General features: G+C 44.7%; 1 protein-coding gene across 3 annotated transcripts in view; it reads left to right on the top strand.

Annotated features, from left to right (window-relative positions):
* Window positions 1–7277: 7277 nt before the first annotated feature.
* The window catches only part of LEF1 (lymphoid enhancer binding factor 1), a gene marked incomplete at its 5' end in the record, with an annotated part of 97975 nt that continues 89879 nt past the window's right edge, over window positions 7278–15373 (top strand). For 2 of the 3 annotated variants that reach the window (XM_079990289.1, XM_079990288.1), the window contains 3 exons: window positions 7466–7684; window positions 11039–11102; window positions 12852–12985. In XM_079990289.1, the coding sequence (XP_079846415.1) occupies window positions 7466–7684; window positions 11039–11102; window positions 12852–12985 (417 nt within the window). Of the gene's footprint in view, window positions 7685–11038; window positions 11103–12851; window positions 12986–15373 lie in introns of all 3 variants that reach the window. The other variant, XM_079990287.1, reaches the window with a different exon arrangement.

Genomic DNA, 15373 nt, shown 5'->3' with positions numbered 1-15373 from the left:
TTTTGTTAAGGCAGTATCTGGTCGTGGTTGGTGCAACCTTCTGCACGCTCCTCGCAGGAGTAAACTCCATTGGAAGACGAGAGAGGGAGTGGGAGTATACGTTTGCTTACTAGAGAGTAAATGGGACTTACTGCCGAGTAGACCAGTCGAGGGTATTTAAATAGAAAGAGGTTTCAAAACAACAACAACAGCGCAGTACTTTTCTGTGTGCAATCCACACAACAGCGATTCAAGCGCGGTCGGCCCCCGAAAAGCTGTTTGCAACGATTCCTAGGTTCAGGGATAAGAGAAGGGGCGTTCTTATCTGGATGTGCGCTGAGTGGCTTCGCGCTCGGCGCTCTCCACAGATCTGAAAAGCCGGGGCTCCCAGACAACGTGGAGCCCCTGCATCTCTCAGTTCAGAAACTTCGCTCCTGAGCCTGCGCTAGGTCCTTTCTCGCTCTGCTTCTCCTCTTGTATGGCTGGCATCCGTGCTGTCTGCATGCAACTTTTCTCTTTGATGATACCAGTTTGCAGATGATTATTGCTTTACATCCGCCGTAGTCATCTCCTGATTGTCTGTCTGTGACGCTTGGAAATCACATCCCTTCCACTCAATGACATTCAACTCCCAAGTTCGATTCATCCCCGTTGCTCCATCACGCATCTTCCCATCTATGCAATCTGACGCAGTTTATTCGGCTCGTTTATCGATTAGAGAATCTGACCCCCACCCACCATTATTGGCCTTGCAGAGTCCCCCCCGACTTCCGAAGTTTCACTCTCTGACAAGGGTTTCAAATCGACACCTTTCAACTAGCCCTCCCCTGGTTTTGTCCCTTATTTAACCCTCTCGCGCCCATGAGAGTCCTAAACCTATTAAGTGGTTAATAATTACTTAGGTAGACGTGGCCTGAGAGCTTTGGATGCGCGTCATGATGAAGGGTATGTTTAGCGGGAGGCGAAGGGAGTGGAATTAGCAACAACGCCGCGAGTTTGCCTTGTTCCTTCGAGAGAGAGCGAAACTGCTGAAAAACCCATTGTGTTCCTGCTTTGATGCCCCAAGCATCAGACGTAGCCAACGTGGTGGTGCTCTCCTCCCGACGACTTCCACCTGCCCCAGGCAGTAAGTATGGCCAATGGGGATGGGAGTTGGTGTCCAAAAACATCTGCAATGCACAGTGCCGGATTTACGTATAAGCTAAACAAGCTATAGCTTAGGGCCCCACTCTCTTGGGGGCCCCCAAAAAAATTAAAGGAAAAAAACAGCTGGATGTACATTTCCAAAATATAAGATAAAAAACAAATAAAATAAAACCTACATACATCAACAGTGTTTTGTGTTGTGTAGGCTCCTATGATGTAAGTAATGGGCCCTGCCTACGATATAATGGGCCCCATTACCTTCAGTAGTTTAGGGCCTCATCACACCTAAATCTGGTTCTGGCAATGCACCACCAATGCTGTCTCTGGTTTGGACAGTAGTAGCTTGCTACCAGAACGTGCTTTCCCCATTCCAGTTAGGTCTCCTAACATGGTTTCTTTTCCCTCACCCAGTTTTTAACATCTCAGACAGACCATGAGTCAAGAACTCTCTACCTCTGTCTCTCTCTTTAATGCGTCCAATCGAGCATCCTATGTGGGCTTACTCGGAGGTGAGGCCCACTGAGTTCATCCTATGCACACCTCAATGCAATTGGACCTGTTTATGAGTTAAGGCGCGGAGTGTAGGATCGCATTCTCAACCAAGGAGTCATTCCTACTGAACCCAGTACAGCTTACAGCAGAGAATTGCATTGTAAATCCGGCTCAGCCCGACCCTATGCATTTTTATTTGGATGTTGACTAAATCCCAAATAAGATAGTGTGCTGTATTGGATTATCACCTAAAGTAGCGATCCTAGGCGTGCTGAACCTGGAAGGGGAGAAATCTCAGTGAAACAGGACCCTATTCCAAGGAAATAGGCTTCCTTTCGAGCTTTTTCTCTGGAGATGCCCAGGAACGTCGAGCCTTCTGGGCGCTATGCGCAGCCCGATCCTATAGACACTTAATCAGAAGAAAGTCATGCGGAGTTCAGTGATGTCTGACGTGTGGGCATTAGGGTGGCAGTCTTACGAATAGGCCCTATACGGGCTTAATCGGAGGTAGCTCCTGCTCACGCCAAAGTAACCTCCCAAGTAAGAGTTACTTACTTCTAAGCAAGCCTGTATGCAGTTCAGCACACGGGTGCTTGAACGCCCCCTTTCCATTTCTCGTAACTCTCCCGCTTTCCTAACCTCGCAGTCTTTTCTTTTTTCTTTTCACCTCCTCCCACTTCTGTACCACGAGGAATCTCTAGCCCTCCAACCAACCTATGAACTCGAGAAGATTCTCCTTGACAGCCTTGCGTTGTCTCCAGTCAAATCTGGCGTTGGAGTTGAGGTTTTCCTGAGTTTATCCCCTTGTCATAAATCATTAAGTTTCTAGCCCCCGCCATCCCAGCTTCCCCCTCTTCCTCTTTAAAAGGCTCCCTCCGAACAAAAAAACTGGGATTGGGAAAACCTCCAGCCCACATGAAAGGCAAGAGGGGATCCTTTTTTGCTTCAATTAAAACAAAACAAAACAACCGCGCCTTTCCCTTTAATTAAACACACAGTTTATTTTGCAGGAGACCAATTTGGCGCAAGGCAGCGCTGCTGCTGTTCCGATTTTAGCCCCTCTGGCTACGCAGAAGAAGGGCATCGCTGCAACCCGGCGGAACTGCGCACAACATGCCTCTACTCCCCCCCCCTCCAGTAACTCAATTTTATTTTTTATTTTTTAAGAAATTAGCATCAAGAGCATGTCTTTTGCAAAGAGTGTGGCGGTGCTAGGAGGGAAAGCGTGTTTACCAGCCGATGGGGATGCAGGCTGATAGAGAAGGGAGGAGGGGGAATAATAGATTTAGGGCAAATTTCAGAAAGAGGCACAAATCCTTCCCTAATTGTTTTATTAGAGGGATCAGATTAATACTAAACCTCCGTGTGAACAGTACTCCCTGGAGAAAGCTCCTCTCCTCCCCCGCCACCCTCCTCCAGGGTCCAGGAACGGTAAACAGCACCGAAATTGACACAAATCTCGTTGGAAGTGGAAAGGATTTCAGCACCCTTCCTCGATTTTTTTTTAATGGCAATAACAATCGATTAGACACATGCTAATTGGAGACCCAAACGCCTAATCGTTATGACAGCTAATAGAGTTCTTTTCAAAACAATGCCTTTCCGAGGGTATTATATTTGCTGTTAGTTATGAGAAAGGTTTCTCTTCTTTTTTTATTAAAAAAGGCTGTTAAAAATATAATTTATTTCAAGGTTCCCTACTAATATATATACGGTTTATTTAAAAAAGGCAAACCCTCTCTGCCTTTTTAAAGGGGATCCCACGTAAATGGAGATATAAACAGCAAAACATTAAAATCACACATGCCTGTTAAAGAAAATCCTTAAGCTTATCGAAAGGGGCTTGGTTGGTTTTCCGAAGCAGAAGATCTCTGTGCTAAAATACATCAAATGGATCCTTCCCTTTACGCACTGATTCTCAGCCCTCCTCCTCTTCATCTTCTCTCCTCCCCCCCCCACTCCCAAATCTACTTAAGCAGTCCCCATTAGGTAGTTCAGACTACAATGATCTCGAGGGCAAAGGGAGGGATTCTGCAAATGAGTGTGGCAGTCACAACAATTAACATGGAGGAAATAGGATTCGAATTAGGAGGAACAAGATCAAAACTTCACAAATCACCCCTTCAACTTCCTCCAGGTCCCAAGCAGCCGCCTCAGCAGAGAGAGGGCGTGTAGTTTTGTAACACAACTCTGCCAAGCACACCTTTACGTAAAGGTAAGCCCCACACATTTCAATGGAAACTTGCCCTATCCCACTGATCTGAATAGAACCGATTCCAACTATAGTCCTTTAGGAATTTGAGAATAAAGCCCCTTTTGAACAGAGTGGGGTTCTCTTCCGCATGTCCCATGCAACACTATGTGCCCCATTGTGCCCCGATGGGGCTTACTTTTGAGCAAACAGGCGTAGGGTCATGCCTCGGAATCCCTACATGTTTACTCGGGAGCAAGACCCATTGTGTTCAATGGATAGAAATAGGATTGCAGATCTAGGATCTTAGAATCCAAGCAACACCCCATGTTTTTTATGAGAAAGAGGAGCTGCCTCATTTTTCTATGTAATATACTTGCTTCTAGCTAGCACCGTAGGGTCTCGTTTCTCTCCCTCCTTCCCCTCGTACTTTTCTAGGGGATTTTGTACTTCAGGGGGTTTTTGATTACAGGTTGCAGGAAGGAAGTAGTGTCACGAAAATATGCCACATTTGCTTATTCCATCTCAATTTTTGAAGCAGTCTCGTCACCAGGAGCCATTTATCCTTGCACACATACCCCGCTGTCTTAGTAGGAGTTGAAAACGTTCTTGGGGAACGGATGACGGATAGGACTGCACTCATGGGCTATGATATTCCTAATGCACCTTTCTCGTGTGGTCTTGGGGCGACTTAAAAACAACAGTAATTCTCGCACAAGACAGAAAGGATGCGAAGAGCACAGTTATTGGGAAGACCTGTCTAACTTAACGGCAGTTGCTTCCAAGTAAAACATGCAAAGCATTACGCTAAGAGTTTGAATTTTCCTTTTGCACATCACTGATTTAAAAACATAATAGCATGCTCTTTATTTCACTTTATCATACTAGTAACTACACATTGTTACTGGTAAGGATGGTTTTAGTTATATGTACTGTGCCAATAACAACGTGTTGTTTTTTAATTCAGCCATAACCTATGCTTGTGTACTTGAAAGTAAGTACCATTCAGTTCAATTGAACTTACTTGTCAATAAATTTAATGCACTCAAGACAGCAACCTTAAAATGGTAGGTGAATGGGTGGTTGTAAGCGTCCTCCTTTCCATTTTTTCTTCCTAATTCAAGATGCTAGAACTCATTACTATTCCGTCCTGAGAACCGGGAAACTATGTAGCTTTGTTCATTTTGGATCCCTTTCTCTCTCTCTTCCCGCATTACCGATTTTAGCGACTGTGTGTGTGTCTGTGTCTAAAACTGTAAATAAACAAGCAAAAAACACACCCACACAAACAAGCTCCCCCTTTTCAGCCACCAAACAATTGTGTATGTATAAGCTTCCCCCTCCTCTCCAAAAAGGGGGAAGTCTTAACAAAGCAGCCCTAGAAAAACATCCTTGTTCCAGATTTGTCTGAAAATGTTCAGATAACTATTATTTGCCCTCTCTGGAGAGGCTTCCTTGGGGAGGGGGAGAGTGAATTAGAAACCTCCACCCCTTGGAATAGCAATTCCCTTTCCGCCCTCATCTCTTTTTTCTGTCTTTTTAAACTCAGCCCATCTCAGATAATAATAAATAAGAATAATAAGCGACGCCAGGAGAATTGGGGAAGAGGGCAGTTATCAGAGTTAAAGTGATTAAAGAGCAAACAATTAGGAAAGAGATAAGGGAGCCTTTCTTGGTCGAGGGGAGGGGGAGCCACATGCGCGCATTGCTACCTCTACCCTTCCTTTTTCAGCTACACCTTTGCTTTATTCTCACGCAGACACCTTTCCCTTGCGTGGACGTGGATGGCTGAAATTGTTTTAAACTTGGATTGCTGGGATGGCTTCGGGTGCATCTAATAAGGAGAGAGCTCCCATCCCACTCCCGTGCTTTCTAAGCTGGGTTTAGGTTGTTTTTCCTCCCCTCCTTCTCTGTATGGATACATTTCCTTTTTCCTCTCCCTCTCTCAAGAGCGTCTATCAATGCGCTGTCAATCAAAGCGGCGGCTTCTCTTTCATCTTCTTTCCTCCCGCCCCCACCCTTTCAACAGGGCGGGCGAGAGGGGGAGAGACACAGAGAGGAGGTGGAGAAGAAGTGGGTGGAGGGGATGTTAAAGTTACATTACAGAGGGAGCCAGAGAGAGGGAGAGACACAACTGGCTTCCCACTTCACACGGCCCCGCGTCAGCCAGCTCATCCTAGCTGAGCGGCTCCAGAGCTGGCCGCCGGCGCGTCGTCCCCACGCATTCGCACGACCGCGGGAACACGCGTCCGAGCCGCGAGAGGAGCCCAGCAAGCGCCTCGAGCGAGAGAGAACCCGCTCACCTCTCCCGCGCGGGAGAGGGAGAGAGAGAGCGCCTTTGCGTGCGCGCACCTGGCTGGATTTCTTTGCCGCGCTAATTGGGCCGCGGCGGGGAAGCTGCGACACCTGGACGGAGAAGTCGACGGCGAGGAATCGCCCTTCTCCCCCTCCGACTTCGGCACCCGGACCCGCACACTCCGTTTGAGAAGCGGGGGGCTCTGGAGGAACTCTCGGCGTTTCCATCTTCCGGAGGGAGCTGACTTTAAAAGTTTCATTCGAGGAGACACTCCCACCCCTTTCCTGTCACGCAAGAACTTCTCCACCCGAGGGATTTTTCCGGCACCACTTCTTCTTCTGCAAGAGAGAGAGAGGCGAGGACAGCGAGCAGCAAAACAGAGAAAGAGGGGCGAGAAGGTGGGGGGGAACCCTCTTCCGTAGACAAGGGACAAAGGCAGAGTCGTCCTGGTGTGTGTTTGTGTGTGCGCGCCTTTCCCTCCTTCCACCTCTCCCACCCCAAGCGGAGGTGCCTCTCCGGCGTTTTCTTCCCCATCTCCAAGTTATCACAGAAAAGGGGGGTGGGGGTGGGAGAGCCTCTTTTAAGCCAGCCAAGCAGTGGCGTAGCGTGGGGGGTGCAGGGGGGCCGGCCGCACCGGGCGCAACATCTGGGGGTTAGGGTTAGGGGGCGCAAATCCACGGGTTAGGGGGCGCAAATTACTTGCCTTGCCCCGGGTGCTGACAACCCACGCTACGCCACTGCAGCCAAGCACCCACCCACCTCCCTTTCGCAGCTCCCAAACATCCAAATAGTGCTGTTACTTTTTGGAGAAGACAAAACCCGGACAGTTGTGATGATTTATACCCGAGAACGTGGCGCAGGAGGAATAACCCCGGGCTCAACCAGAAGCCCACAGAGGTCTTCTCTCTTCTTGTTTATCCGAAGAGGGGAGGGGGGGGGGAGGCCAGAGGAGATAAACGCCTCTCCGGGAAGGGACGCGGTCTTGCCCAGACTTTCCTGTCCTCTTGGCTGCAGACACAACAGAAACCGGGAGCGGAGGGGTGACGCCTCTTTGAAAGGCAGCCGGGCCCGGCCGCGCTCGAGCCCTTTCCTCTTCTCCCCTCCCCCAGGTGTTTGGGTCTGGATGGCATGGAGAGGGGCGGGCGAGGAGGAGGAGGAGGAGGAGGGAGCTGGGCTTAGGCGGCGAGGCGCGTGGGCTGCGCGGCTCGAGAGCCGGGGAAAGTGATCGCCGAAGACTTTTAACTTCCCTCGTTCCTTCTGTTCTCCTCCTCCTTTCCCTCTCTCCCTGCCCTCCCTTCTTCCCTTTCCTTCCTCTCCCTTGGTTCCCGGGGTGGAGCAGCCTCTCAGGAGCAGCCACTACTATGCCTCAGCTCTCGGGAGCCGGAGGAGGCGGCGGCGGCGGCGGGGACCCGGAGCTTTGTGCTACCGACGAGATGATCCCGTTCAAAGACGAAGGCGACCCCCAGAAGGAGAAGATCTTCGCTGAGATCAGCCACCCGGAGGAAGAGGGCGACTTGGCCGACATCAAGTCGTCGCTGGTGAACGAGTCGGAGACGATCCCAAACAGCAATGGGCATGAGGTAGGTATGGAGAGAGAGAGAGAGAGAGAGGGAAAGATGGGCACAAACGGTTGGGGGTCTGTGCCAAGGGCAAGGGGGACGCGCACAACAGCTGGCGGAATAGAGCAAACTTTCCGGGAAGGGCGACGGTCAAGTAGCAGCAGCAGCAGCAGCACAATAAAAGTTGTGCACGGGGAACAATCCGGTTTCACTCTTTGGGTGGGCTTCGGGGTGGGTTGTGGGGGGAGGCTTCGTCTTGATCCTTTTGCCCTCTTATCTCAAGCAGTAAATCAAGCAGTAAATCAGCCTGAGCTTGATAAAGTCGCTGGAATGCGTTCGAGTGGGTGGCTTTGCTATTCTGGGGCTAGAGGAAAGGATGGGGGGGTTGGGTTGGGGGGTTTGAAAGAGTAGGTTTCTGGCAAACTCAAGACTACCGCTCCTTTTCAGGGATTTGGGGGGCTGTTGCTTTTCCAAGTGTAGAAGGGTTTTTCTTTCTTTCAGCCTAGCTAAGGAAAGGGCGTGTGTGCGCGCAGCGTGGAAAACGGGAAACTGTAAGCCGCCAAGTGGGATACTGTTTTGACCACGGCGCTTTGAAAACCGATACTCCACAGTTCCCCATGAATGAGTAGCGCTTGGCGCGGCGGAGGAGGGAGGGGAGTTGAAAGCTCCGCTTGCTGCAGTTCCCCCCGCCTTGGAATTGGGGGTGGGGGCAGGCAGAGCAGTTGAAGAGGAGCTGTTGTATTGTTGTGAAGCTACTCTTTAATTTTCCTGTTACTTTTCCCCTAGTTTAAACCCATTTTTTGGAGTGGTGGAGAGGCATGTATTGGGGTGCAAGTATGGCTAAACTGGCCTCCTTTGGTTTTGTTCCTTGTGCGTTTGCGGATGGCTATCGTGGCTCAAACGTAAACCTGGTCTGAGATTAAAACTTGAGTTGGGTGCCTATTCCTTACATTACCATGGTTACTCTTGGTGGCCTGTCTCGCTGTGGTGCACTACAGTAGCAAATAGGAGTACATAGAGACACGTGGGTGGTTAGGTGGCAGCTTCCTAACTCTGCAGAGATAAATGAATGTAGTATGTGCAGAGCAAGAAAAACACTAGAAAGTTAACTTCCTGTACATCTTTCAGTGAGAGATTTTTGGGAACAGTATGTCACAACAAAGTTCAGACTTTTTTCTAAAGGCAAACCACAGGTTTTAGGGCTGTGCTGCAGAAAACCAGTGAGGAGCCTTAAGGAGACAGACCTATGTATATTTGTTGCCAAAAGAAATATCTGCAGGCTGAACTGACTCATGCCTAGATCAGAAGTTTGCTTGCTGTGAAAAGACAGAAGAATAAGAGATTTTGAGCAATTTAAGTAAATGGTTTGGGGGGGGGCAGGTTACCTAAAAGATTGACTCCACCCTATCATACCTGCATATAATTTTAAGTTATTCATCAGAGGATGGAGAGGGCCTTTTCTGTGCTGGTACCCTAGCTATGGAATGTCTTCTCAGGCTTTCTTGGTGCCTGCATTAAAGTATTTTCAGCACCAGGCAAATACTATTTTTCCTTCTTCACGGCAATTCTAAATTATTTCTTACTGGGTCTTCTGTTTAAGAATGATGTTAGGATGCTGGTGGAAATTTTTATTGCTCTTAGTATTTTATCAGATGGTTATTGTTTTTGTGATCTGCCCAGATGACATGGTTAATGGCTGGTCCATCATTTTTTTTTAAAGAAACTTTATTTTTGTAGCATCTGTGGCTTAACTGTGGCTTGCAAATTGAAAGAGCTCCTTTCCATCATTGCTTCTGGTGTTATTTTGCTATAGTACCTTAGGAACCTAGCCAAGGTGCTGCACCCTACTACTAACAGTTGGGGAAATGGTCCCAAGTACACTTAAGTCAACTAAATTTCACTAATGATCAATACCACTTACAGTGAAGGGTTTTGTTTTCTGAATCCTTCAGAGTAAGGTGCATGGAAGTCAACAGAACTTGTTTCCAAGGAACGACTTTCTTCCTGCACACTGAGAAATGACCTGCAAACCTTCAATGTTGGGTTGTGCATTAAAGGTTTAGTTTGAATTTCAATGTTTCTGGATTGCCTTTTAAATTTGTAGGAGCTTGCATTGATTCAAATGGAGTTGAGGTCTTTGAAATGTATTTAGTTACTTAATAATGCCCTCGTACTGGTGTGTGTTATTTTCAATCATTAATTATATATTCCTTATTGGGCAGAGGTGACTTGGCCATGGTATTCCCACATTAACTTTCCACATTGGGCTGTTGCAATGTGCTCTATGTAGGGCTGCTCTGGAAGACTTATCAAAATCTTCCAACTGGTTCAAAATGCTGGGTTGCTGCTAGAACTATAACCTCTGTTCTAAAACAGCTGCATTGGTTTACCCATTTGCTTTCAGGTTCAATTTAAGATGCTCTTGGTTGGTAATATATGGGGGGCCTCCTCCTGGTAGTTCTGCTGCCCTAAAAAGTTCAGGGAAGTGGTGGTCTAGAAGAGGGCATTATCTGTGGCACCCCCTAAGTTCTGGAGTTCGCTCAGCACAGAGGTGTGTCTGGCACCTTCACTATATAGCTTTCAGTGAATGCACCTCTGCCCTGGCCTCAGCACCTGAGACATGTGTTTTCAGGTCCCACTCTGTTCCTATGACTCCAATTTCAGCTGCTTTTAATACTGGATTTGAAATTGTTGTAATCTGCCTTGGGACCTGCTGGTGAAGGGCAGCTGATGAATTTAATGATAATGATTGTGAGTGCATACACACACACACCCCCAAAAAATATTGTAATTCATTATTTTCCATGAGTATGGAATGCAGTGTGAGTGCTTTCTTCCCTAAATCAGTTTTCATGGCACAGGAAAAGGCAGGTTTGTATGAATCACAGGATCATATAATAGCATTAGGCCTTAAGAGTAGCCATGAAATTTCTCGGGTTAAAATCAGCAAGGTCAGAGCATTAGTCATAAACTCTTTAAAGGATTTGCATAAACTGTTGGGCAACTTACCAACACTGAAACAAAATAGGGATTTATTCTTTTATATATATATATATATAAACCAAGGATAGTTCAGAGACGCCCACAATATATTTTTCACTAAAATGAGGTTTGTGCAAATTAAGGATAGTGGAAGCTGTTATTGCATCGCTATAAAACTAAATACTAGCAAAGTGGTGCAAATTAAACAAAAACATAAAACATTTTGTTTTAAAGCACACTATCCTGTGGATAGAGAGAGGGGGAGACATAGAAGTGTTTATGTGGGATTTGGACATTTTCATACATTTTTATTAAGAGAAGATATAAGGAACAAAATAAGGTAAAAATGGATGGAAATGTAATAATGGCATGTGGTATATGTTTTTTGTCCAGGTGTCCAGACAAGGCCAGTCTCAGGAGTCTTACCACGAGAAAGGCAGAGAACACCCTGAAGAAGGTAAGACAGATCTTTCTTTACACAAGTTATAGATGTTGCTGCTATTTTGCCCCTATTCATGCTTTGCTTGCATGCAGGGCATTTTTGTATTGTCTGTGGGTTGTACTTTTAGCCCCACCCACAACTTCACAACTCCTTCCTGCAATTTCTGCCATTGCAAAAAGTGCAATCCTTCTCCGCAGTCCTTAAATAAATGCCTTGCACCCTCACATCAAGTAACAGTAGATCTGGATGTTGGTTATTGAGGCCAATCTGCATGCAAGCATTCTGTTTCAAAAATTGCCTGCATGTGTGTGAGTGAGTCTGGTCTGTGAGTCTGGGACATGTGTGTGTGTTTGGGGGTAGTGGGCTTAGGTTTTTGCCACCCACTATGAATTTGGGGTCCCTGGTGCTTGCAATTTGCATAGGGGCTGGAAGCACCCTTTGGCTTCACTAGCAGATTTTTTAGATGCAAGTTGCAATTGCAGGCAGCCTGACCTGGATCATAGTGGGCTGCATGCCCCCAACCCAACTGTGGGGGTCTGAACCGGAAGCACCCACATTGCCATTCAAATATAAATAAAAAAAGTTTATACTCAAAAGGCAAGCGACTAAGTAAAGTCACATAAAGCCTGGCCCCAACTAATGTTAATCTTATGGTTTTTCCATGTGAGTCACTTTTTGTGTTGTGCCATTTTCCACAAATCAGTCCTGTGTACAAAACATTTTGATCAATTCCTATGGTACGAATATTTATTTACTGAAGCACGTATGTGCTTCTCTCCCACCGGCAGCTATAGGTAATTGTATTTGCTGACTTCTCTTTCAGTCTTTTAAAAAAAGTTTAGAAGGAGTTATTCTGGCAAGTACTCACTTGTTCTATAACACAATGTAGGAAGCATAATTCAAGCACCAAATATTTTGGATGCCCCCCAAGCCACTAGATTAGATGAGGGTTTTGTTTTTTTCCAATGAAGCTGATTAGATCAGCATGATTCTTACTGCAAATATGTATCAGTTTCAGTTAAATTCTCAATATAGAAATGTGTTTTGTTTGGTTGGGTTTTTTGTCACCAGGGAATGGTAGTGAAGGGTTGGGGGCAACTCTGTCAGTAAGACTTGTAACATGGAGTCTGTAAAATTCAGCATTTCATTTGATAGCAAAATAGCCATTATTATTTAAATTACATATTAAGCAGATTAGAAATGGAACCCCCTGTGTTGAATAGGCTCACCATTAGCAGCAGCTGTTGTTGTTGTACAGAAGGCCAAACTCTCTCCCTTATTAATTGCTTCTAATTGGCACGGTCAGAACAAACTTTTTCCTGCTGCTGGTATAGACTACCAGAAGGAAGCCTTAAAAAGAAAAAAGAAAAAAACCCCACCAAAAAACTAGTTATAATGTCCTAGTTCTTAACTGGAGAACAGAACATGCAGGGCACTTTCCTCTAAAGATTAACCTGTTCTAAGATGTGGTTGTAAATGGACGTATTCAAAGTTTTAATATCTGTGATGCTTAGTGGGCTGAGCTTCCTCCTGCCTGGAAGTTTCATATCTTCAGATATAACAGAACCCATTAAAATGTGGTGGTCTAAGGTATACTTTAGTGCAGTCCTTTTACCAGGTCTAGGAACTTAAAGATGCAAACCTTGAGCAGAATGCAACCCCGCCCACCTTCCCAAATGAGTGGAAGAATGAGTGTCATCTTATATAGGGACACATTGGAAAATTAAGTGGCGGGGCTAAATCAATAACTCTTGCTTTTTACAGGGAAACACAATGATGGTGGCTTATATAGTAAAGGACCTTCTTACTCTGGTTATTCTGGGTATATCATGATGCCAAATATGAATAATGATCCATATATGTCTAATGGATCTCTTTCTCCACCAATCCCCAGAACAGTAAGTTTACTTTTTAAAAAATATATATGTATGCATGCATATGTACACTCACAAATCATTCTTTGGAAGTACAAGCTTTGTTTACTGATTAGCAAGCCTTGGTTTTGGCAGCATTTGAGAGGAATGCATCTTACTGCTAATTAAGGTGCTGACAGTGCATACCTGATCCTTAGGCTCATTTCTAGCTCTGCATATGCTTTCTAGGAATCTTGAACAGTTTACGGTAGAGCATAAGAGGTGAATCATACAGAATGGCACCGTGGTGTGAACCCATTGGCAAGTGGTGTATGTTTGTGGTACCCATTGTGAACTTGGCTTCCCTAGGAAGTTGCAGGCAGTTGCTAGAGGAGGTGGATGCTCCTCTTAGTGTTTGTCTTGGTTGGGCTGAAGAGGCTGAGTTACAATCTCAAGCCAGCTTATGTTGAACCATGCAATATGGCAGTAATCTTTTTGTATCAGAATTGGTGATCAGTCTAATAAAATATACAGGGTCTTGCAAACTTTTTCCTGCTTTAACACCCCTTTTCTGAGATAATGCATTCTCAGTGCCCTTGTAGCCCTCCTAATGCCTCCTTCTTACTTTAATAATAATAATAATAATAATAATAATAATAATAATAATAATAATAATATCATCCTCTGTATAAGGGATGTTATACCTCCTTGATGGTCTCAGCAACCTATCAATGATAGCTATAGTTATCTAAAGTAAGTTAGGTTTTTCTTCTTCATTGAAAGCTACTTAAAATATGCTAACTTCTCAAAAGTCCTAAATTCTATTCTTTTTTTCTCTTTGTTGGACATTTTCTAGTATACCTGAAAATGCTAGTTTGGGTTTACTTAATTATTATTATTATTTATTAACAATAATTGTGTAAGAACAAAAAGGCAATCTGATATTAAGGGCTGTTGCTTTAAACTGTATTTCTTATTGTAAGTTGTGAGTGGGTTAAGTGAACCAGCTACCTCTGAGTCCTTGGTGCACTGGAAGAGACCACAATTTGCATTCCTTTTTACCTCTGGTGCTGAAATTCAGTACATTTTTTCATATAAACATGAAACTGTTAACTTTGGCATGTGATGAGTGTTTTCAGTGCATGTATTTACACAGACAGAACACTGGGATTGGCTGCATCTCTGTGACAAATACATGTTTGGTAGTGAACATGATTTATCACTTTGTGATTATTGAAGTGACCCTAAAGTTCCAATTCTGTGCTTACTTATTTTAGAGATGGTCCCACTGAAGTAAGTGGAGCTTCAGAGCAAGCGTAATGATTGCACTGTCTGTCTGAGGACTCTTGATGTAAATATCCCTCTCTTGTTAATTGAAAGGATGATGATGACTATAGGGGTTAGGATCTATAAGGACATATATTCTGTGCCACTGATCTTGAGTGAAATGGACAGATAAAACTGGTTATATATACTGCTTTTGCTTCTTCTTTTTATAAGTATGCATTACTTATGCTTCTGAACATGAAGGAAGTATGTTAATCTTTGCAAGTTCTGGAAACAAGCCAAATAGTTAAAGATTCAGTATGTGAAACAGCTGAGATCCAAAATTTTATTAAAGTTATTTCCTGGTTGAGTGCATCTCGTTCATGTTTGTGACTGGCTTACTCTAGAGGTTAATAATTGCTTTGGCTATCTGTATTTGGCACATGCACCTGAGAATACAAATAGTGTACTAGTAAGTTGTCATTGCATTTGTGTTTATTGCCTCATAAACTTCCAAGATGGTTATGGAAGGAGATAATGTATGCAAATAATCTAACACTAGATGTATATAAATCATCAAACACTGACAGAATCCTGTTGGAGGAACCAATGCTTCCTGGATGTTCTAAGCACATAGAGCTGTGTTTAATACTAGAAAAGGGAAGAGAGAGTGTGTGTTAACAACATGCAAAATAACAATGTGTTTATAAGCACAGAGATAGTTTTAATAGCAAATTCTAGGAGCTTACATAAAGCACTATTGTCAAAATAGAGTTACAATGATGGGAATATATTTTTGGCTTTCTGAAACAAAATCTTGCTACAGAGCTAAACAGTTACTTGAAACTGCTGGTATTCTGCTTCATCATTACCGTGTCTTGAATAAAAAGGCAGGTGATTGACAAAATTGTGTGTTTGGACATTAATTTTTTTTGAAGTGTTTTGTAAGTAAGTAAGAGGAGAACTTATCAGAAGTGAAAACTAAGGACTGTTCTTGCATTTTAGCGCATTTTCTGCCCTGTTGACAACAGGTTGGTTTTGTCTTGCCACATTGTGCTTTAAGTTATATAAAGGTCTGTGCCTTTGTGTGTATGGTTATAATGGTATTCGGTGATAGAAATCATGACATTTTAAAACAGAATATTCTTGCACAACTTCCAAAACTTG

The sequence above is a fragment of the Podarcis cretensis genome, assembly GCF_951804945.1.
Source record: "Podarcis cretensis genome assembly, chromosome: 9".
Taxonomy (NCBI): domain Eukaryota; kingdom Metazoa; phylum Chordata; class Lepidosauria; order Squamata; family Lacertidae; genus Podarcis; species Podarcis cretensis.
The sequence above is the reverse complement of the archived record's forward strand: the minus strand, read 5'-3'. Positions and strand labels throughout refer to the sequence as shown.